This window comes from Hylobates moloch, unplaced genomic scaffold (genome assembly GCF_009828535.3).
Source record: "Hylobates moloch isolate HMO894 unplaced genomic scaffold, HMol_V3 SCAFFOLD_3, whole genome shotgun sequence".
NCBI classification, from domain to species: domain Eukaryota; kingdom Metazoa; phylum Chordata; class Mammalia; order Primates; family Hylobatidae; genus Hylobates; species Hylobates moloch.
The window spans coordinates 36,585,368-36,607,388 of NW_026652278.1; the positions used below are offsets into that span (position 1 = coordinate 36,585,368).

General features: G+C 52.9%; 1 protein-coding gene across 8 annotated transcripts in view; it reads left to right on the forward strand.

Moving 5' to 3' along the window:
- Nucleotides 1-22,021, forward strand: part of SLIT1 (slit guidance ligand 1) — a 201,061-nt gene that overhangs the window by 114,554 nt on the left and 64,486 nt on the right. For all 8 annotated transcript variants that reach the window (XM_058436133.1, XM_058436132.1, XM_032135329.2 and 5 more), the window contains 4 exons: nt 18,850-18,921; nt 20,039-20,110; nt 20,671-20,742; nt 21,292-21,455. In XM_058436133.1, the coding sequence (XP_058292116.1) occupies nt 18,850-18,921; nt 20,039-20,110; nt 20,671-20,742; nt 21,292-21,455 (380 nt within the window). The remainder of the gene's footprint in view (nt 1-18,849; nt 18,922-20,038; nt 20,111-20,670; nt 20,743-21,291; nt 21,456-22,021) is intronic.

Below are 22,021 nucleotides of genomic sequence, written 5' to 3' on the forward strand. Positions count from 1 at the left end.
CGGAGCTTGCAGCGAGCCGAGATCGCGCTACTGCACTCCAGCCTGGGCGACAGGGAGAGACTCTGTTTCAAACAAACAAAAAAAAAAAAAAGAAAGAAAAGTAACAGTGGCTGGGTGCAGTGGCTCACGCCTGTAATCCTAGCACTTTGGGAGGCCAAGGCAGGCAGATCACTTGAGCTCAGGAGTTTGAGAACAGTATGGCCAACATAGCAAAGCCCTGTCTCTACTAAAAATACAAAAAATTAGCCAAGTATGGTGGCACTCGCCTGCAATCCCAGCTACTCGGGAGGCTGAGGCATGAGAATTGCTTGAACTCAGGAAGTGGAGATTGCAGTGAGTTGAGATCGAGCCATTGCACTCCAGCCTGGGTGACAGAGCAAGACTGTCTCACAAGAAAAGAAAAAAGAAAAGAAAAGAAAAGAAAAAAAATAGCAAGAGCTCCTGTTTATTGGGCCTTAAGCCACCAGCCATCACTGTTACTTTCTCCCGTTTTACAGATATGGAAAATAAGGCTCCCAGAGGTAAAGCCCATGGTGTTTAACCCTCATTCACTCTACACACAGTGCTAGGGGTGCATGAGGATACCCAGATATCGCAACAGCTGGGTAGCCTTTGTGGCTCTGCAGCCCAGATGGGGACCCTTGTTCTCGGGATGGAAAGAATGAGGCAGGCAGCAGGGTGTCTGGCAGCACCAACCCCTCCCTGGGGGAGGGCGTGGCTGTGGGAGCTATTCTCTAGAAGTTGGAGAAAATTTCCACCTCTTCTAGAGAATCAGGAGTTGGGCCAAATTGGATGCTAAGATGAAGGCTCCTGAGCACTGAACAGTTTCTGATATTCACAGTGGTGGTCAGAGCCGCCCACCCTCTGCCTGTCTCCCCCAGAATTTGGCTGCAGCCAGCATACCAGGAGGTGTAGGTGCCCTCTGTGTTCAGGTTTTGCAGAGCTGGCCATCACTTACACAACTAGGTGAAGACTGGGGCTGGGAGCCCTGGTGTCACTCCTGCTGAGGGCTCCTGGGTGGTGGCCCAGAGGTGTGCCAAAGACTGTGAGAAGTCAGGGGCTGATGGCCTCAGATCCTCCCTCCAAGCTGTTCCCACCACACTCTTCATTCTCGGACGCCTCAAGGAAGCAGTGTCAAATGCAACTGCATGTCTGTAAGGGACTTCTGATGGAAGCCTCTCACCACAAGATTCCAATGCCTGCCTCTTTGCCTTTCAAACCTACAGGGGTTTGGAAGGAGTGACAGGTCCTGAGACACTTACAGGAATCCTGGGAGGCAAGGAGAAGTCCCCAGGCAATGCTCATCGCAGACAGGGGCTGACATTCCGCACTCTCTGCAGCACGGCCGCTCGGGGAAAACATGTGAACCATATGCCATTTTTGATGAGAATATGTCTAGAATTTATTATACAAGCATCTAAGTTCTAAAACAGAGGGCCCTGAACATAATTTCACCTTTCCTTGATGACTCAATGTCAACATTATGAATGTTCACGATCGTACTCTGCTTTCGAGGCTTTCACCTCCTCCCTCCAAGTTCATCCATCAAGTGTCACTGCCGACATACGTACGCTTCCAGAAGCCTCCCCACACACCTGCCTGTCAGTTTGAAGATTCTAATGTGCTGTGCCTATGTAGCATAATGGGTTAGCTTGTGGGTTCTGCAGTTAGGCTGCTTGGGAAAGTTACTATGCCTCAGTTACATTATCTGGAAAATAGGCACGATCAGAGTACTTTTCATAAAATAGACTTTGGCCAGGTGCTGTATCTCGTGCCTGTAATCCCAGCACTTTGGGAGGCTGAGGTGGGAGCATCGCTTGAGGCCAGGAGTTCAAGACCAGCCTGGGCAACATAGTGAGACCCCTTTGCTACAATAAATAAATAAATAAAAATAATTAGCTGAGCATGGTGGGGGTGTGCCCAGAGTCCTAGCTACTCTCCAGGCTGAGGCAGGAGAATTGCTTGAGCCCAGGATTGCTTGAGTCCAGGCTGCAGTGAGCTACAATTATGCCACTGGACTCCAGCCTGGGTGACAGAGTAAGACCCTGTCTCTATAAACAACAAACAAACGAACAGTAGACTTTCTTTTTTAGAGCAGTTTCAGGTTCACAGCAAAACTGAGCAGAAAGCCCAGAGAGTTCTCATTTACTCCCTGCCCCTCCCACATGCATTCTCTCTGACTATTAACATCCCACACCAGAGTGGTGAGAGCATGTGTCTCATGAGGTTGTTTTAAGAACTAAATGAGGCCGGGCGTGGTGGCTCACGCCTGTAATCCAAGCGCTTTGGGAGGCCGAGGAGGGCGGATCACAAGGTCAGGAGATCGAGACCATCCTGGCTAACACGGTGAAACCTCGTCTCTACTAAAAATACAAAAAATTAGCCGGGTGTGGTGGCGGGCACCTGTAGTCCCAGCTACTTGGGAGGCTGAGGCAGGAGAATGGCGTGAACCTGGAAGGCAGAGCTTGCAGTGAGCCAAGATCATACCACTGCACTCCAGCCTGGGCGACAGAGTGAGACTCCGTCTCGGAAAAAAAAAAATAAATAAAATAAAAAATAAAAGAATTAAATGAGATCATGTATATAAAACATATAAAATACCTAGCACAGTGCCAGGCACATAGTAAATGCATGATAAATGTTGCCACCACCACTATCATCACCATCACCACCACCACTAATAACAATCATGTGTTACACAAGAGCCAGTCACAATCATTCCTGTCTTAGGAGTAAAGTGAACAGTTTTTATGCAAGGATTTGGATTGTGTCCAAATGCCCTTCTCAGCACCTCTCTGTGCTTGCATCTGTGTCCAGGCAGGCAGCGGGGAGGTCTGACTTCTGGAGAAGTGTAAACTGGTGGAAGGATTCAGCTTCACCCCATATAGAAGTAGCTTAGTGATGTGCACTGATCTCAGCACATGCCTCTCCTAGGAGTCTAAGGGTGGGTCCCTTGAGGCTCATAGAGGAGCTATCCTGTGTTTCTGGGTGTGTATTATGGATCAGACTCTCTGTAGGCTTTGGAGAAAGAAGAGCTGAGTAGACAAGGTTTGATGTGGCTGGAATCCAAGGTGAGTCTTTAGCCCTGAGCAGAGGAAGAGCTGCTGGATGGATTCAGGACCACGGACAGCTCCCCAGGCAGCGACTCCTTGTGGCTCCTCGTAGCTCCTCTGGGCTTTTGTTGTGGCCACCTGCAGATCACCCTCAGCCAACTGGAAACCTTCCTTGCTCCTTTAACAGTCAGGGCTCTGTGTTTCTGCCTGCCTGGAAAGTAGTTACGGTCTTATTCCCTTTGAGCATCCCTTTCTGTGCATGTGGAGGGGGCCTCAGGGGCTGCAGATGTCCTGGGGAAGCTGACCTCTTGCTATTCCAATCCCTCAAGCCCCTTCTTTCTTCTGAGAAACTCCTGAAGCCAAGATTGACAGGGTGTGACAGCCCTGTAGAAGACTGAGGTGTGGAAGAATGGGGCATGGTTTTTTTGGTAGAGAAATAGACCCCATTTCCCCTGAGGAAGAGGGAATGGAAATGCCCCAGGGACCCAGTGGTGCTCTGTTGGCCTCCTTGGTGGGCTGCTCCTGACATGATTTCAAGTCAGACGTCAGTCTTGACATTAGCTGTCCTGCCACGTTGGTGGGGCTCCCAGCTTCTCCCTGGAGAAGCTTGGATTCGCAGCCCCACTGCCCTGGTCACTTCTCTGAGCAGAGTCCCTTCCCCCAGCACAGCCTGGGTTATACTTGCCCAGCCCTGTCACTCCTCTCCTCAGTTCTCTCTCTTTTCAAACCACATTAAATCCTGCCTTTCCCAGCCCCAGGCCCACCCCGATCTTCAACCGGGAGAACCCAAAGAGTCTGCCCCTCAGAGTCTGGATGAGCTTTCCTGAGAAAAGTGATGCATGTGAAGGGTGGCCTGCCTGCTGCGTAGCCTGTGCATTCTTCATAATACCCTAAAACCCACCTGGCTTGAGCCAGTCCAGCAAAGAACAGTGTAGTAGGTGGTGGCACTGACACTGCAGAACAACTTCTCCTGAGATCGGGTACCAGGCCATGGAGTAATTACCCTGTGAAACGCATTGCAGTGACAGAAGCAGACCAATTTGCCAAATGCCATTTTTGCTAAAAGCCAATTTGCCCCAAAAGTCAATTCATGGAATGGCCAATTTGTCAAATGACCAATATGTCAAATTGATTTACTTCTTTTAACTATTTGGTGTGAGTCGACTGGTTTGCATTTTGTCTTTATTACAGCAGTTTAAGAACTGTTCCATTTGTCTCTGCCCCTGCTCCGCGTGTTTGAACTATAGTGAACCCGCCCCAGCCTCTTCCTACAGAGAAATGGTGGAGCTTGGAGTCTTCCTACAGGAAGAGGCTGGGGTGGGGCAATATGACTGTCCTTAAAAGGCTATTGTGAAGGGAAATGGGAAACTGCCCAACTAAAACCAAACTGTTAAAGGAAACAAAGAAATTTAGCAAATTGATCCTTTGCAGAATTAGCTGACCTGTGACTTAGCTTCATGTGACTTGGAAGGTGTGGCTGAGTGTTCTTGGGCCCCCGCTGGGGATGCCAGTGAGGGTATTGCTTTTCTCCCACAGTCATCTCTATTTTTTGGCAGGTGGTAGCAGGGAGCTCCTTGCAGGAAATGATGTCCTACGATCATCTCTTTATAGAGACTGGTAGGAGGCCTCTGTGCTTGGTTTTAGACCCAGGAAAGGCCACTCTGCTCCCAAGCTGTTTTATCCATAGACTTGGTAAATTGTGTAAGATACCAGTCCCCGCAGTCCCCCTAGGCTGTAAGAAGCCCAGGGCCCATTGGTAGCAGATGCAAAGGGCTTTGCAGGCTGCACCTCTCTTTTGTTTGATATTTCTACCTATTTCTGTCTTTTTTTTTTTTACTTCTTTGATTTCTGTTTTCTCACTCTATTTTATAATGTACCCTCATTTCTTCCTGCAACAAGGCAGAGAAGGCATTTGGACCTACTCTGAAGGCTATTCGGTTGGCCTATTTCCCACACTCCAGCCCTGGCTCTCCCAGATCCTTGCTCCTATAGTTCTACCCTGTGACCTGGAAGTCTTGTCCCAGAGCCGGGCGCTGTGCCTGTTCTCCAGGAAGACACAGAACCTGAACTGGCATTGCTGTATTAGAGACTCTGGAAGATGCAGCATCTTCACCTGGCAGAGTCAGATACTCACATCTGCACAGTGCCCATTTTCCCATTTCCGCCTCCGTGTCTGTTGGAAGCTGGCCCCAGTCCCTCCCCACTGTTGGCTGGGGATTGTTTCTGCCACACTGTCCTCCGTGCAGTTTCCTCTCAGCCTGGGAATCTCCCCACTGTTTAAAATTGTGAGCCTGGCTTCTTGGAGTATTTGTCACTTGGCAGATTTTTTCTGCATTTGTCTCCTCCAGCAGGGACTGAAGAGGGAGGGCACTGGCATTTGTTGAATGCCTACAAAGCACCAGGTGCTGGAATCAGTGCTTCCCATGTTACTTTTTAAAACTTTTAATTGAAGTATAACATATATCCTGAAAAGTGTGCCAATGAGTGTACAGCTCACCACATTTTCACAAAGTGAACACACTCATGTAACCAGCATCAGATCAAAAAGTAAACCATCATGAGTTCCTAGAAGCCTCCTGTACCTCCTTCCAGCCACAAATCCCTGCACCCCCCATCCCGACTAACTACAATCCTGACTTCCAACAGCATAGATTAGTTTTGCCTATTTTGAGCTTTATATAAGTGGTACATGTGGTATTTAATCCTTGCAACTCAGCAAGAGGGAGATGTGATTAACCCTCCTCTACCCATGAGTAACCAGGCTCAGAAAGGTTAAGTAACTTGCCCAAGGTCATACAGGCAGTAAATGGTAGGGCTTGGAGTCACGCCCAGGGTTGTCTGGCTCCAAAGCTCATGTCCTTTTCTCTATACATCAATCATTTGTCCTCCTGCACCACCTCCCCTGCCCCCTCCATTGTGTATCTGGCCTGGGAACCTCTGAAGTCACTGGTCCTAACTGTTCCTTGTAGGTGCCTGGGACAGGAGCCTTGCCTCTCACACTTCCCGGTGCATTCCCGCCCAGGACTAGCAGGTCACCAGGGGCCTCCAAGGTCTCCGCACCCAGCATCTGGTGTTGAGTAAGCCTGGAGGCCTCGCCCTGGTGTTCACATGCAGAGGGGCCTGCATTCCTCTGCCTGCTTCATTCACCCTCATTGCTTGCTGCTGTGCCCTTGCCTTGGTGTCTGGGACTCATGTCTGCCACTTGCTGTTGGCAGAGTTGAAGGACGAAGCTGGTTGTGTCTCGTGTGTGCCCCTGAGCGTCTCGCTGCTTAGTGGGACTCTAGCCTCTGAGCTGCTGTTCCTTGGCAGGGCTGAACTTTCACTTCAAAGCAGGGCTGCCTTGTGGGATGTGCCCCTGATATCTCTGTTGCGGGAACGCATGCTCAGTAGCTGCATAGCAAACAGCCCGGTTCAAGGAAATGTTACCCTGGGTGCTTTTATGTTGCGGCCATTCAAGGCTGCTTAATGTCTCTGCCTGATGAGGTTTCTGCAACATTAACTCTGGTGGTGCTGGAGGGAGAAGGAGGGGGCTGCCACAGGAGGGTTTGCGGCTTCGCGGTGGGCAGGGAAGGGGCGCACCTCTCCAGCTGATGGGACCTGGCACATGCTGGGTGCTCAGTAAATGTGGGTGGGATGAATAAGGGCAAAGCTCAGGCCCCACCATCCACAGCGTCAGGCCCCCAAACCACCTGCAGGAACTTGGACATCAGGAGTTCCCTGGGACCATGTTGGCTGTTCCACATTTTATTTTATTTATTTATTTTTTAAATTTTTGAGATAGGCTCTCACTCTGTTGCCCAGACTGGAGTGAAGTGGCACGATCACAGCTCACTGCAGCCTCCACCTCCTTGGCTTAACAATCCTCCCAACTCAGCCTCCTGAGTAGCTGAGACCACAGGCACACTAACACACTTGGCTAATTATTTTAAAACATTTTTGTGGAGACCAGGTCTTGCTAAGTTGCCCAGGTTGCCTCAAATTCCTAGGCTCCAGTGATCCTCTTGCTTCGGCCTCCCAAAGTGCTGGGGTTACAAGCATGAGCCACTGTGCCCGGACTGTAGTTAAATAATTGAAAAATAAATCTCCAGACCTCACAGAGCATGTGTGAGCTTTAATTCCGTGAATCTTATCATTCTCTTAGGAGTGGGAGAGGTGGTAAAGGAGAGGGAGCAGTCATTTCTTGTCAGAGTCACAGAGCTGTAGCACTCAGGATTTAGTAGCGGCAGTTGGAAGCCTCACGGACAATACAACTGATTGTCACCCACTGTGTGCCAGTCTTCTCTTACAAACTTATGTTACAGAAAAGGAAACTGAGGCCCAAAGAGGCACCAGTTGGTGCTGAGCTTCATTTTGAATCCAGGCTGCAGGGCTCCACTCCCAGACTAGCTACTGCATCCTGAGACTTCCTTTAGGGAAGCTCGCTGATCTGATGACCCTGCCATCCGCTCCAGCTGGTCTGGCTCATGGCAGTCAGGGTTGCAGAGAAGGGGAGCAGGAGAGCACCCAGGATTAGGAAGGGGAACTTGCCACTCAAAGGACTGCAGCCAAGCCCAGAGGAGGTGGCAAAAGCAGCTCCCAGGATCTATCCTGTCCTGTGTGATTTTTTTTTTTAAGAGATGGAGGCTCACTCTGTCACCCAAGTTGGAGTGCAGTGTCATGATCATAGCTCATTGTAACCTTGAATTCTTGGGCTCAAACAATCCTTCTGCCTTAGCCTCCCGAGTAGCTAGGACTACAGGCATACATCACCATGTCTGGCTGATTTTTTTAACTGTTTGGAGAGACGGGGTCTCACTATGTTGCCCATGCTGATCTCAAACTGGCCTCAAACCATCCTCCCACCTCAGCCTGCCAAAGTGCTGAAATTATAGGTGTGAGCCACTGCCCCTGGTTCCGTCCTGTATTTTCACAAGACGGAGAAGTGGGGGACCAGATTAAAGGAAACTGGGCTTGTGGCAGGCAGGACCCACTACCCCTTAACTGCACCAGTGTGGTCTCTTTGACACCACTGCTGGGTCTGCTTTGCACCCTGGCCCTGGCCCCTAACCGAGCTTGAACTTCTGGAGAAGATGAAACAGACAGATTCACACTGAGAATTAGCTGGCTGATAAGCTTTCTACTTGCATCTTCTGGGAGTACCTGAGGTTTGTGAGTGGACAAAGCCCTGACCTCTGAGTTGAGGCCCAAGGCAGCACGATGCAGGTTCTTATCATCGAATGCTCTCCAGAACCCACCTTGAAGGTGAATTAGACCTAGTCCCTGACCTGGAGACAGGCGTGCACACATGCAGTATGCACACAGGGTAGATCTGGGGCACTTGAGTGTTGTTTCACGGGCTGGAGAGAGCAGTCAGGGAGGGGTACTTGCAGAATTAATTCCCCTTCTAGGTGGGAGGCACAGGATCTAAAGGGAGGTGTGAAGGACAGACAGAGACAAAGGTGGGATGGTCCAGCGAGATCCCAGGAGCATCTCCGAGCAGCATGTGCATCCCAGCGTCCCACCCACGGGTATTGATAGCCTCCCTCCTGCCAGGCCATCCTGCAGCAGGGACCTGGAGCACAGACAGCCCTTAGGAGTCTGTCTCCCATTCCCTGGCCTGAGCAGGGAGCCAGAGCTGGGACTCCTGACCTCCTGGCCATGCTGGAGATGCCAAGTCTCCCTCTGCTGTGAGTGCTGGAGCTGATTCACCGGGGAGCCCCACACCTGCTCCTCACCCATGCCCTCTGGCGTCTTCCATGCAAATTGGCAGAAATGCAGGAAGGGCCTGTGGGACAAATGTAGTGGCTCGTCCCTGCCCCCCCAGCCCTCTGAGTGCCTTCTCTGTTCCTCAGGAAGGTGGGCCTCGGTGAGCTGCAGCTGAGGGGTTGGTAGCTGCTCTTCCTCTCTCCACTGACTAGGGGTGTCTGTGTCTAAGTCTCCCCACCTCAGCACCAAAAGAATAGGAGTTGGCACCTCCAACCCTTGCTTTGAAATGCTCACCAGTACAGAGGTTATAATCCGTTTGCTTTGGCTCCAGCTGGGGACATTAAAACATTTTACACCTTTCCTCTGCTGGAGGCAGCACTTCTCAGACTTCAGTGTGCACCTGAGACACTGAAGAATCCTGCTGAAATGCAGGTTCAGACTCAGGAGGTGGGACCCAGAAAATCTGCTTTCCTATCAAACTTCCCAGTGATGACGATGCTGCCAATCCACCGGGTGCCAGGGACTCACTTGCTGAGTTATCTGCAGTGGAGTCCCGGGCAGCCACTTACTGATAACAGCCTTGTGAGGCTGCCCCATGCTGGCACCAGCTACCAGTGGGCATACTGAGTGTGTGACACACACAGCACGTAATCCCATCCTCCCAGCATCCCTGGGAGGTCAGTATTGTTGCAGATGTTGGGAACTAACTGTGGTCCTGCCAGAGGTCATGGAGTGGGTTGGCGGCCTTGAGCCTCAGCCTCCTGACTCCCAGGCCCTGACCCTCCCTCCTCCTCCCTACAGAGCCCAAAAGACAATTATCAAAGTGTTGGCAATGGCAGCCAACTCTGCCAGTCCTGGCTGAGGCCCCACACTCAGCTGTGGTTAAGCCATATGATAATTATTCCCATTTTACCATGAGAAGACTGAGGCTTGGGGGTTAGAAGATGTGCATGAGGCCAGAGCCTGAGTCCTTAATCCAACCATCTTCTGACAAGGATCTAAGCTCCCAGATGAGGTGCCCTGGTTCAAGGTAACCACTCAGGCTGCAGGGGGCCAAGGAGACAGGCCAGGCAGCCCAGAGCTTCCATGTGGCATGAAAAGCAGACAAAATAAGGCCTGTGCCCTGCAGTGGCGCCTGAGTGGGCAGCAAGAACCCAGAGCCCAGTCCAGCCTTGGCAGGTGCCCAGCAGCCCTCTGTGTACTCCCACCCCTGCCCCCACTGCTAATCCCCTTAGAGGCTGGTCTGCCAGCAGGGACCAATCAGGTTAGAGCGTGAAGGCAGATTAGCAGCCAGAACATGGGGTCTTGACCTCGGCTTCCCCAACCCCTGCCTCCTCCAGCCCTGGTAGAGGATGGGGGGATTGGCAGAGTGTGCAGGAGGCGGGGCAGCCAGAGCCGGGTGCCTGGAGATGGTGCCAAGTCAGGGTGTGGGCCTGGCAGCCCCCTTCTCTTCAGGGGCGGGCGGCCGACTGGGGTTGCCCGATGCTTCCAGGCCAAGTGGGGGCTGCTCTTGGTGGAGTTTGCCTCCTGGGGCGCTTGATCTTGGCGATGGGGTTCATGCTTTGTCTGCAGGGCCCTTGCCTCGAGCTGGTGTGAACTTGGAACCACTTGAGGGTGTTTGGTTGTGAATATCCTGAAGGATGTGGGAAGGGAAGGGGTGCGATTGATACATCATCCACGATAACAAGTGCTTGCTCATGCCTGCCTTCCCCTTCTGAGCCTGTATCTCACTGGGTCTGCAGCCTGGTTAGGCAGAGCAGGTACAAGTAGCCGAAGCATAGGTGGGGAGCTGTGGTCTCTCGGCATGCACAGCCAGCCTGTCTGGCCCTGAGCTCCTGCCTCTCCCTTGGCCAGTCCTAACTACTTGTTTTGGCCGGGAAAATGGAGAGGGATTAGAGCAGAGGACTCATGTAAGGATCCATTTTAGTTCATTCAGCTAAAAACTACTGAGTCCCTGCAATGTGCCAGGATACAAGGGAAAGTGAAGGAGAGTGTCTGCCAGGAGGTTATGGTCTGGAGACGGAGATGGACCTTCACCAGAGTCAGTACTTCATCACATCCGGTGCACCTGTATTTTATTACAAGCCTGGGTTGTGCCGAAAAGTAAAAGTGGGGGTCCTGGGAGCCTGTTGCAGACAGAGCAGCTGACTCAGGCTCAGGGGAGGTGTTTGAAGACTGAGGTGTGAAGGATGAATAGCGTCTCCTGGGTGAAGGTGAGGGAAGAGTATCCCAGGCAGAAGCCACAGCAAGTACACAGGTCCTGTGTACTCAGGAGGGGTCTGGGAAACTGGAGGAATGTCAGCAGAGGTGACGGAGTAGGCAGGGGCACCTCCCATCAGATCCTGCAACATAAGTGCCGCTTTCCATCCCCGTGTTGCAGATGAGAAAACTGAGGCCAGAGAGGTTACATGACTTGCCCGAGACCACACGGTTTAAGTGAATGGAGCCAAGTCTCCCCTGTGACACCAGCTGTGGGCTTTGTCCTCAGCACCCTGGCCTCTCCGTGAGTGCTCCCTGGACCAGCATCCCTGCATCCCCCAGGTGCTTGTCAGAAGTCTGGGACCTTGTCCCGCCCTTCAGCTTCTGCCCCAGCCCTGTATCTCCCCAGCGCTGTCCCGGGTCTGGCTCTGGGGATTTGTCATGGTGCCCTTGTCACTGTCCTTCCCCTGCCCTCCTTCTGAACCCCTGTCTGGCTCTGCTTCCCCGGGCTGGGACAGGCCCCGGCTGCCCTGGGCTTGGCTGTTTGTCCTTCCAGTCGCAGATCCCGCCTGCTTCCAGGACAGCAGTTCTCAGGATGTTTCATTCTGCCCAGACACATCCCGGCCATCTCCTCACTTCAGGGCGTTTGACAAGGCTGCGTGGGAGGAGGACGGGCAGGAATGACTGGCTCTGAGGGAGATGAAGGTGGCCCAGGGCTCCGGGAAAACTGATGGGGAAAGGCTTAGGTGGTGCTTTTGGGGGGTTTCCACGCAGACCAGGGGCAGAAGACATGATAAACTGTATTTCAAAGGGATTTGGGAAAGATGAGACAAATATTGGCAAGGTAGGAAGTCAATTGGAGCAAAAAGGGAAAAAAAAGAATAGCTTTGTTCTACTAGTTTGCGACGTGGTTGAGGCATCCAGGTCCAGGGAAGGCTTCTGGCGCCCCCTCGTGGGAAAGCTTGAAACAACAGAGCCTTAGGGTTGCTTAGGCTGTGCTTAGGGCAGGGACAACAGCCGGCATTTCTTGAAGGTTGCTAAACGGAGGTTGTGATTCAGAAGCTTAAGTACATAAACTCACAATCTTTTCCAAAGTCCCACGTGGTAGGTATTTTACAAATAGGGCACCTGAAGCTCTCAGGTGCAGAACTTCTCCAGGTCCATGGTTGGTCAATAGCAGAAGCAGGAGTTGAACCTGGTCCTTCTCTCTGCAGGTGCAGGCTCCTTCTACCACCTGCTTTGCTGCCATCAGGCTGCATTTTCCTGAGGCTTCCAAGGTTCACCTGTTTTCCTCTGGCCTCTCCTGGGGCCCCAAATTCACTTTCCTGTCTTCGTTTAAACAATGTGGGCTGCTTCCGGCTGTCGGCTGGCTGGCCAGGGTGGGGCAGTTCCACACCCAGCTTTGGGCCATCTCTCATCTCTTGACTGGCCCTTGGCATCACCTGCTGTCTGCCTGCCTGGGGGTTGTGTCTTTCCTCTTTAAGCTTTGGTGCCCCAGAACAATGCCTGAAAGATGGTCAGAGCCGGGTGCAGTGCCTGTGCCTGTAGTCCCAGCTACTTGGGAGGCTGAGGTGGGAGGATCACTAGAACACAGGAGTTTGAGACCAGCCTGGACCACATAGTGAGACCCTGTCTCTACAAAAAGATTAAAAAAAAAAAAAATAGCCAGACATGGTAGCATGCGCCTGTAGTCCCAGCTACTCAGGAAGCTGAGAGAGGAGGATCACCTGAGCCCAGGATTTCAACAGTGCAGTGAGCTGTGATTGAGTGACTGCACTCCAGCCTGAGTGACAGAGTGAGATGCTGTCTCTAAATAAATAAAAATAATAATTAAAAAGATGGTCAGATCACAGCCCTCTCTGTTCTATCCCATCACTCTCCCCAGCCTGTGTGAGGCTTCTCCCAGCTGACACTTGCTTCCCAGAGCCTCTGCTCCTCCCCAGTCATACCAGGCTCTCTTATGCCCCAGCGTCTTTGCATAGACTGGCCTGCCTGGAGTCTGCCTCTGCCTTCTCCCTCTTGCCTACTTAGTTCTTGGTGTGAGTCCTTATAGAACTGCATTTGCTGAATCGTACTTTGATGCTGTTATAAGAAACAGACACTCAAACCCCATTTATTATAAGGATCTAGTGTTATTGATTAGGCTACACTGTCATTTTTAATAAAGACCCCTGGGAAAATTCTTGCCTCATCTGAGTGCCAAACCAGCTGTACTCCTGAGAAGCTGATCCTTTTAGACTTATACGTGTCCCGTGGGCGCTGTGAACTGACTGGCTCTCCTTTCATGTCGTCTTTCAGTGAGAAAGCTCAGAGCCCCGCTCAGCCCAGCCTGGCATGTGGTCACATGGTACATGCATTCTTAGTACTCCCCATTGATTCTTCCTCTTCTCTGTGCCTCATTTTTCAATCTTGCTCTCTTGCTGTTTTGAAAATCCCTATAAGCCACCTTAAAGCCTTTCTAGAACAAGGTTGGGTCTAAATCGATAAGCAAATCAATACGAATAAAAAAACCTTCCTTGCAGGGTTGTGGTGAGGATTAAATGGAATAATGAATGGATGTGAGTGCCAGCCCAGCATTCCTTCCCAGGCTTGGCCAAAGGGTGAGTGGTCGGCCGGGCTGAGATGAGGGTCCCACTGGAGGTCCCGCCTTCCCGACTCTGTGGACATCCTCAGGCCACCACTCCTCCCTGCCCCCATCTGGCTCTTAATGCGCGTACTCTCATCTCCCTGAGTCCCTGTGGGTCACCAAAGGCGAGAGGCTGTGTCTGTCTTCTGCCCAGACCCCCTCTTTCAGTAGGTGTGTGGCCAGCAACTTTCCTCACCTCCTTTCTGGGACCCCAAATCCCCTAAAGAAGCAACCACCTCACTTGATGTGTGTCTTAGTCTGTTCCAGCTGCTATAACAAAATATCGTATTGGGAGGCTGAGGTGGGTGAATCACTTGAGGCCAGGAGTTTGAGACCAGCCTCAGCAACAAAGTGAGACCCTGTCTCCACCTGTAGAGCATCTGTAGTCCCAGCGCATCTGTAGTCCCAGCTACTCAGAAGGCTGAGGTGGGGAAGATCGCTTGAGCCCAGGAGTTCAAGGTGACAGTGATCTATGATTGTGCCACTGCAGTCTGGCCTGGGTGACAGCAAGACCTTGTCTCTAAAAAAACAAAAACAAAATGCCATAGACCGAGTGGCTTATAAACAGCAGAAATGTATTTCTCACAGTTCTAGAGGTGGGAAGTCCAAGATCAAGGTATTGGCAGATTTGGCGTGTGGTGAAGGCTGCTTCCTGCTTCATAGATGGTGCCTTCTAGCTGTGTCCTCACACGGAGGACGGGGCAAGGCAGCTCTCTGTGGTCTCTTTCATAAGAGCTAATCCTGTTATAAGGATGGAGCTCACATGACCTATCACCTCCCAAAGTCCTCACCTCCTAATGCCATCACATTGGAGATCAGGTTTCAACCTATGCCTTTTTTGAGAGGAAACGATCATTCGGACCATAGCAATGTGTCTTGCAGGCATGTGGGTGGGTCTGCACTGGTGAAGAGCTTAGAAATCTTCTGGTCCAGCCTATGAATTGGACAAATGAGGAAACTGAGGCCCCCCAAAAAGGAGAAGTGATGTAGCCAAGTCTCTAACACGATTTCAGCCCATTAGCCTTGAGCCTAAGCATGCCCCTCCCTTCCTCAGGGTCATGCCTCAAAGCAACGCTGGATGAGTCATCGATTGTCGCGTAACCAATGACTTCAAAACACTGCGGCTTTCAAGAACAAACAATAACCATCTCACAGTCTCTGTAGGTGGCTGGGTGGTTCTGGCTTGGGGTTTTTCATGACATTGCATCACAATGTTGGGGGGTTGCATCATCTGAAGGCTTGGCTGGGCCTGGAGGATGCACTTCCTTGATGGCTGGCTCACAGGCTGGCAAGCCTGTGCCTGCTGTTGGCGAGAGGCCTCGGTTCTTCTCCATGTGGGCCTCCTCAGAGAGCTGCTTGAGTGTCCTTATGACCTGGGCTGGGTTCTCCCAGAGAGGGCAATCCCAGAAGGAACAAGGAGGGAGCTACAGTGTCTTTTACGATCTAGTCTTGGAGGTTATCCATTACCGCTTCCATCATATGTGGTTCTTCAGAAGTAAGTTACTGAGTCCTGCCCACATTCAGGAGGAAGAGAATGAGCCTCCGTCTTTTGAAGGGAGGAATGTCAAACAATTTGTGGATGTCTTTTAACTACCACAACCTCCCACGTACACACACCAGTCATACGAAACTGCATGAGATTCCCCCAGCCTGCCTCGTCCCTTCCTGTCTCTGGGCTTCTGCACATGCTGTTACCACTGCTTAGAACACCCTTTCCTCATTTTCCGTTTCTGTCTGGGACACATCAACTCTTTAAGATCCGGTCAGAGATCACCTCTCCTCCCTCCAGCGGACTTGTTCACTCACTTCTCTGTACTCTCCCATCTCTTTGGCAGTACTGTTCCTCCAGCCATTGTTGAAAGCTGGCATGTACACCCCATGAAAGCAAGTCTTTGGGGGTCCCCAGCAGACCATCAGCTTTCAGTACACATTTCTGGAGTGAAGGATTGAAGGTCTACTCACTGGTTTCCCATCTGTGCCCTCTTCTGGGCATGAGTGCTCTAGGGTAGACCATGCACTTGTGGTTAGCTCTGCATCCACAAGCCCAGCCCGGACACTGGTGCCTGCGGGCACTCCATCAAGGTGAGTTTGGTTTCATGTTGGGCTCCCATGTCAGCCTGGTCTCCTGGTTACTGAGGAACTCACATGACCATGAGCTCCAGTGTGGGCAGTCTGTTGTTTACCTGTGTGGCCTGTACAGCCCTGCTCTAAATCCAGTAATTTCCCTGCCAGCCCACTCTGCCCAGTGGCAGCATCCCACTTAGGAAGATGGAGAAAACAAGTCCACAAGTCCACAGACCAGGAGAACCTTCAAGCCATTAGGGCAGGCACCACCAGGGCAGCAATTTCTTGTAAGAAGCAGAGACACTAAGAAGAGGATGTGGCAGCCAAGGAGCTCTCTAGGCAAGGAAGAGATGATAACAAGGATTAGGCAGGTGAAGACTGAAATGCGCCTCTCAAGACATATGGGGCTGGGGGAGTTGCTGCATAAAGACAGGCATCGGGGAGTAGGCCACTGGGGGCCCTCTGGGGAGTAGCCTAAATGGGTGGAATTTGGGGAATGTCTCCAGGAATACTGGCAGACTACACAGGGGAGCTGGAGATATGGCACAAATAACCAAGATCGAAGATGAAAGATGCCAGGGGGAGAGCAGGAAGGGAAGGTGTGGCCGGGCGAGTGCAGGAGGAGGAAGCTTCCCCCGCAGGAAGGGGAGATGCCTCAGGGATGGCAGGTGGGACGGCTCTGGAGGAGGGACAGCTATGTCTGTGCTGCAGGCTTGAACCATCTCCCCTCCAGGAGATGGGGCCTACATCCAGGAGAGAGAGCAAGAGAGAGCAAGAATGAGGGGCGCTGATGGTGCCAAGGCCCCTTCAGACATGAATGCCTGGCTGCTCTTCTGAAGGCTATGAGGGGACAGGACAGAGGGGCTGGGTTTGGGGGAGGGAGCACACAGATGTTGGTGCCCACTCTGTGGGGACGGGAGGGCAATTGCCTTGCCAGGCTTTCATTTTTCCCATTTTGTACATGAGGAAACTGGGCTCAGGAGGGAAAGGGTGCCTTGCAGATGTACGGCCAGGAGGGGGAGGGCCAGGCCTCGAACCCCAGGCTCCTCCCTCCAGCTGCAAGTCCCCAGCCCAGAGAAGGGGAGATAGCTGGGGACCGAGCTCCCTCCAAGACAGGGTGCATCTCTCCAGTTCCATCATTCATTCATTCACTCATTCATTCATTCATTCATTCAACAAATGCTTGCCGAGTGGCTGATATGGGCCAGGCACTGTCCTAGGTGCTGGGGTGCAGCAGCAGCTGGTCCAGTGCCTTCTAGCCCACCTGCCTCTTACCTTTCTGACTCAGGGCTCTGTGCACACCATTGAGTTTCTCAACAGGGAAACCCAGACAGGGCAGTGGCGGCCTTGACCGTTCAAGGGGCAGTGTGCGGCGGAGTAGGGGGCTGTGGGCTGTGGGCTGTATTCTCGGATCTTGTGGAGCGAGGGGCTGAAAGGAAGGGCACTGTCAAAGCCCATGGGCCTGGCCCAGGAGGAGGAGGTGGGGCTGTGGAACTGCCTGGCACTGGGGCCTATGTCAGGACGGTCTGCCTCTGGTTGTTCACCTACAGGACCCTGGTGTGTCTGGGCAAGGCTCTGAGGCAGGGAGCCCGGGTCCAACCCAGGTCAGTTACTTCACGTCTTGGAGCTCAGTTCCCTCCTCTGTGAAATGGGTGCAATGGCAGTTCCTACCCCCAGGGCTGCTGCACAAGCCAGGGCTCTGGGACCTGAATGCCTGGGTTCAAATTCTAAAGCCACCACCCACCAGCTGTGTTACGTTGAAGAAGTTGCTTAGCTTCTCTGAGCCTCCCTTTTCTCCTTTGTATAATGGGGATGGTGATAGTATCCACGCCATGCTCCTGGGAAGGACTCAGGCAGTGCTGGCCTGAGGGGAGTGTGGCTGTGAGTAGGAAAAGCTGACCTGGAAAGGGGCATTTGCACACGTCTGTGGATGCCAGGGGGGCTGCTGAGCGGGAAGAGAGGCAGGTGGACAGGTCAGAGGCCCGGTCCTGCCAGGGAGTGGAGGAAGGGCCCCAAAGCTTGCCTGGCAGTCACCAAGGCTGAGGATTTGCAGTCCCGACAGCGCCCCCTCCCCTCGTAGCAGGGCATTCATGGGGAGGTGTGAAGTCCTCAGTGATCCCAGCCCCCTGGGTGCTCCTGACTCCCTGTGGCCCAGGCTCACGGAGGTGCCCTGCTGCCTGCAGTCCCCAAGAGCACAGGGTTTGGAGTCAGGCCCTGCCTGGAGTTAAAGACCTGGGTGGGCCACTGGCCGACTGGGTCACCGGAGCCAATTCTGTCCTTCCTGAGTCAGCTTGCTCAGCATAAGACACAGAGCATAAGCCCCAGGCGTGCCATCCCTCCTACAGCCAGCCCAGCGTGCCATCCCTCCCACCCGGTGCCAGACAGTGGTCATCAATCCCCCTCCAGAAGCACCTCTGTTGTGTGCCCCTTTGCAGCCCTGCACGATGCTGTAGGGGCTGAACTGGCCTCTGGGGGTCTGGTGGGCTGACCTCTGTGGGCATTAGGCTGTTCTTGTATTGCTATAATGAAGTGCCAAGACTGGGTAATTTATAAGAAGTGATTGACTTGGCTCACGGTTCTGCAGGCTGTGCGGGAAGCAAAGGCATCTACTTCTGGGGAGGCCTCAGGGAGCTTTTTCTCATGGCAGAAACCTGAGGGGGAGCAGGCACTTCACCTGGGAGGGTGAAGGAGAGGGAGAGTGGAGGGGGAGGCGCCACACACTTCAACAACCAGAGCTCCCGGAACTCACACGCCATCGAGAAGTCAGCACCAAGCCAGGAGGGATCAGCACCCGTGACTGGATCACCTCCCACCAGGCCCCACCTCCAGCACTGGGGATTACAATTCAACACGAGATCTGGGCGGGGACAAATATCCAAACTATATCAGGTGGGGTCTGGCAGGGCTGGTCAGAGCTGCCCCAGGCTTCTCCTTCCAGCTGCAAGCCCCGAGCCCAGAGAAGGGGAGGTGGCTGGGGACTGAGCTCCCTCCAGGACATGGTGTGTCTCTCCAGTTCCATCATTCATTCATTCATTCATTCATTCAACAAATGCTTGCTGAGTGGCCGCTGTGGGCCAGGCACTGTCCTAGGTGCTGAGGTGCAGCAGTGGCTGGTTCAGTGCCCTCCAGCCCACCTGCCCTGCTTCCCTAACTCATCACAGCACTCTGCAGGAACCTCTTTTCTGACCGGTGTTTTCTCTCCCTCTGACTTTATCCTCCCAGGGACTTGAGTGAGAACGCCATCCAGGCCATCCCCAGGAAAGCTTTTCGAGGAGCTACGGACCTTAAAAATTTGTGAGTACAAGCCTGGGAGGGAGAAGGGTGCGGGGGCTCCAGGGCCACTCCTGGCAGAGTCCTCAGGGTATCCCCGAGTGAGCCATGTGGTCCAGGCAGCGAGGGAGCTGACCTAGGCTCTCAGAGGGCTGGTGCCAGCATGGTCTTCTGGAATAATCTGGGGTTGGAGGAAACAGGCAGCCCTTGCCTCTCCCTTGGTTGTGATTCCATATGAGAGCCAACGGAGGGGGCCCTTGGGGACCTGGTGAAGCGTGTTATCAGTGTGGGCAATATTCTCAGTCCATTTCGATGGTGCAGTGTCTGTGCCCGCCTCATATTTGGGTTGGGAGAGCTGGGTTTGAATCTTCTCTTCTAGTTACACATCACATAAGCCGCTGCAAGTCAGTGAACATCGCTGACCCTCGGTATGTTGTTCTGGAAAATGGGGATAATAAGATCTACTTCACAGGCATGTTCTGAAGTTTAAATGAAACATGGAAATAAATACACTTTGTCAAATGCTATTTAAATGTAATGGCTTATTATTATTACTATTCAAATTTATTCTGGTCCAGGCTTACCACCTCCTTGAAGTCTGAATACAGCAGGGATGGCAAATGCCTGGCATGCTTGTCACACACACCCCCTCCCACACCTGTGGCACACATTGATAATCAATCACCACATTCTTTCCCACAGAGGTCACCTCACAGCTTCAGTGTACTCTGACAGCAGCACTCCAGGTAGCCACCTCTAGTCAACCTCTTTGGTACTCAGGCTGAAATCTGTTTGCCAGCTCTGGCTGCCACTGCTTTGTAACTCTCCCATTTTTCAGCTGCCAGAACCCACTAGGTGGTCTCCAAAATGTGTGTGTGTGTGTAGGGGGGTGCCTGCTCCCCAGGGGATATGTAAGGTTGAGTAGAAGGAGATAACTTTTACTTATATTTATGATTTTAACTGAAAATTAGAAAAAAAACCTTAGGTTTTTACTAATGTTCGTTATTTGGAGTGACACATATACACGTAAACAGCTAGGGGTGTACCTCTTTTGAATGAATGGAGCACGTGGTCAGAATGTTTGGACACCCTTACTCTAGGCAATGTGCCCTTCTCTCTACAACCTTCCTTTGCTTCACAGACAGCTGGACAAGAACCAGATCAGCTGCATCGAGGAAGGGGCCTTCCGTGCTCTGCGGGGGCTGGAGGTTCTGTAAGTAAAGCATGGAAAAGGAAGGAGGGGTGTGGAGGGCCCTGCTACACAGGTGCCAAGTGCCGCGGCCTGGGCGGCGAGCATCAGGGAGACAGGAAGTGGGAGACCTGCCCTCCTAGAATCACCTCGGAGGAGGGGAGGACAGGCACTCATGGGGTTGTGCCTGCAGCAAGCAGTGTGCCCCGGTATAACCTGCTCAGGATGAAACCCAAGGGTTTCTGGCGCTTGGCCTGGAATGCTTCCCTCTTTCCCCCTGCCTATCCAAACCCCACCTTTCTTCCAAGCCAACCCGAGCCTGGGACGCGTCCCATCACCCGCCCTGCTCCATCTCCCCATCCTACCAGCCTTGGAGTCTATGGTGCTGTCGGCTCACAGCCCCAGCTCAGGGCTTTCCTGTGGGGCGGGATATGCCTCATGCTCTTCGGCTTCGCCCCTCTATGTCCAGCCCCGTGCTGGTCCACTTTAAGGTCGAGAGCCTCCCCGTTCATTAGCAGGGCGGCCCTGTCCCACATCATCTCCTGCTGGGCAGGTGCTAAATGACTCTGGTTTTTCCCATTTAGGACCCTGAACAACAACAATATCACCACCATCCCCGTGTCCAGCTTCAACCATATGCCCAAGCTACGGACCTTGTGAGTCAGCCGGGGCAGCAGGGAGCGGGGCAGCCAAGCCCGGTTGATGCCGGGGGTAGGTGGGGCAGAAGGCGAAGGTTCTGCAGACAGGTCATGGAGCTCATTCTCCCTCAGACCCCCAGAGGCCAGCCCAGGCTGGGGGCTCCATGCAGTCGGAGGCGGAAGGAGTTATACAACTGCAGGGCATCCAATGCCACTTAATTTGTTTTTTCCTTGGAAAACAAATGATTTGTTTTTGTGCTTGAAAATGAGCCAGGTGGTTTGGGGCAGTGAGCCTGTGCGAGGTCAGTGCGATGACCTGGGCTTTGCTGGGCACATTCCGGTCCAGCTGTGCCCAGAGCATGTGGGAGGGGAGGGGCAGCAGCGGGATCTTCATGGGGCTGTGGATAATCCCTGGATTGGAGCTGAGCCACCTGCTTGACTAAATGTAGACTGTGTTTGGCTTAAACACAGCACCGGGGGCAGCCTTCTGCCTGAGGTTTGGGGTTCCCACAATCTGGCTGGGCTGGGGGATCCAGATGGGTTGTGAGCCATCCTGTCCTCTTGCAGCCGCCTGCACTCCAACCACCTGTTTTGTGACTGCCACCTGGCCTGGCTCTCGCAGTGGCTGAGGCAGCGGCCAACCATCGGGCTCTTCACCCAGTGCTCAGGCCCAGCCAGCCTGCGTGGCCTCAATGTGGCAGAGATCCAGAAGAGTGAGTTCAGCTGCTCAGGTGGGTGCAGACTCTTGCCGGGCTCTCAACTGTCCCGCGCCTCCTGCGCTGCCTCTTTTTCCTGCCCCTAATCTCGACATTAATACCTGGCCTGCCCATCACCTCCTGACCCCGCCCATCACCTGGCCCCACACATCACCTCCTGACCCTGCCCATCACCTCCTGACCCCACTATCTGCCCCTCCTGCCCCATCCATCACCTCCTGACTCCACTGTATGCCCCTCCTGCCCCATCCATCAGCTCCCATTCTCACCATGGCCTTTGTCTCTGCGTGTCACTTCTTGCCTCCTCTCCTTTTCCCTCCTGTCCCCTCACTGCCTCATCCACTCATCACCCCCTTTTTTCCACCCTGTCCTCTTTCTGGTCTACTCAGTGCCTCCTCCAATGTCCTCTGGGCTCTTTGCTGCTGCTATCATCCCCTTTTCCCTCCTCCGATGGCCCCACCTCTGCTGCCTTGACAAGTCGTTGAACTGGGCCCTCTAAACTTGGCTCCAAAAGAGGTGGGCCTCAAAGCCCACGCCCTTTCACCTTCCCCTTGTGGTTCTGTGATAGCCTCCTGACTGGT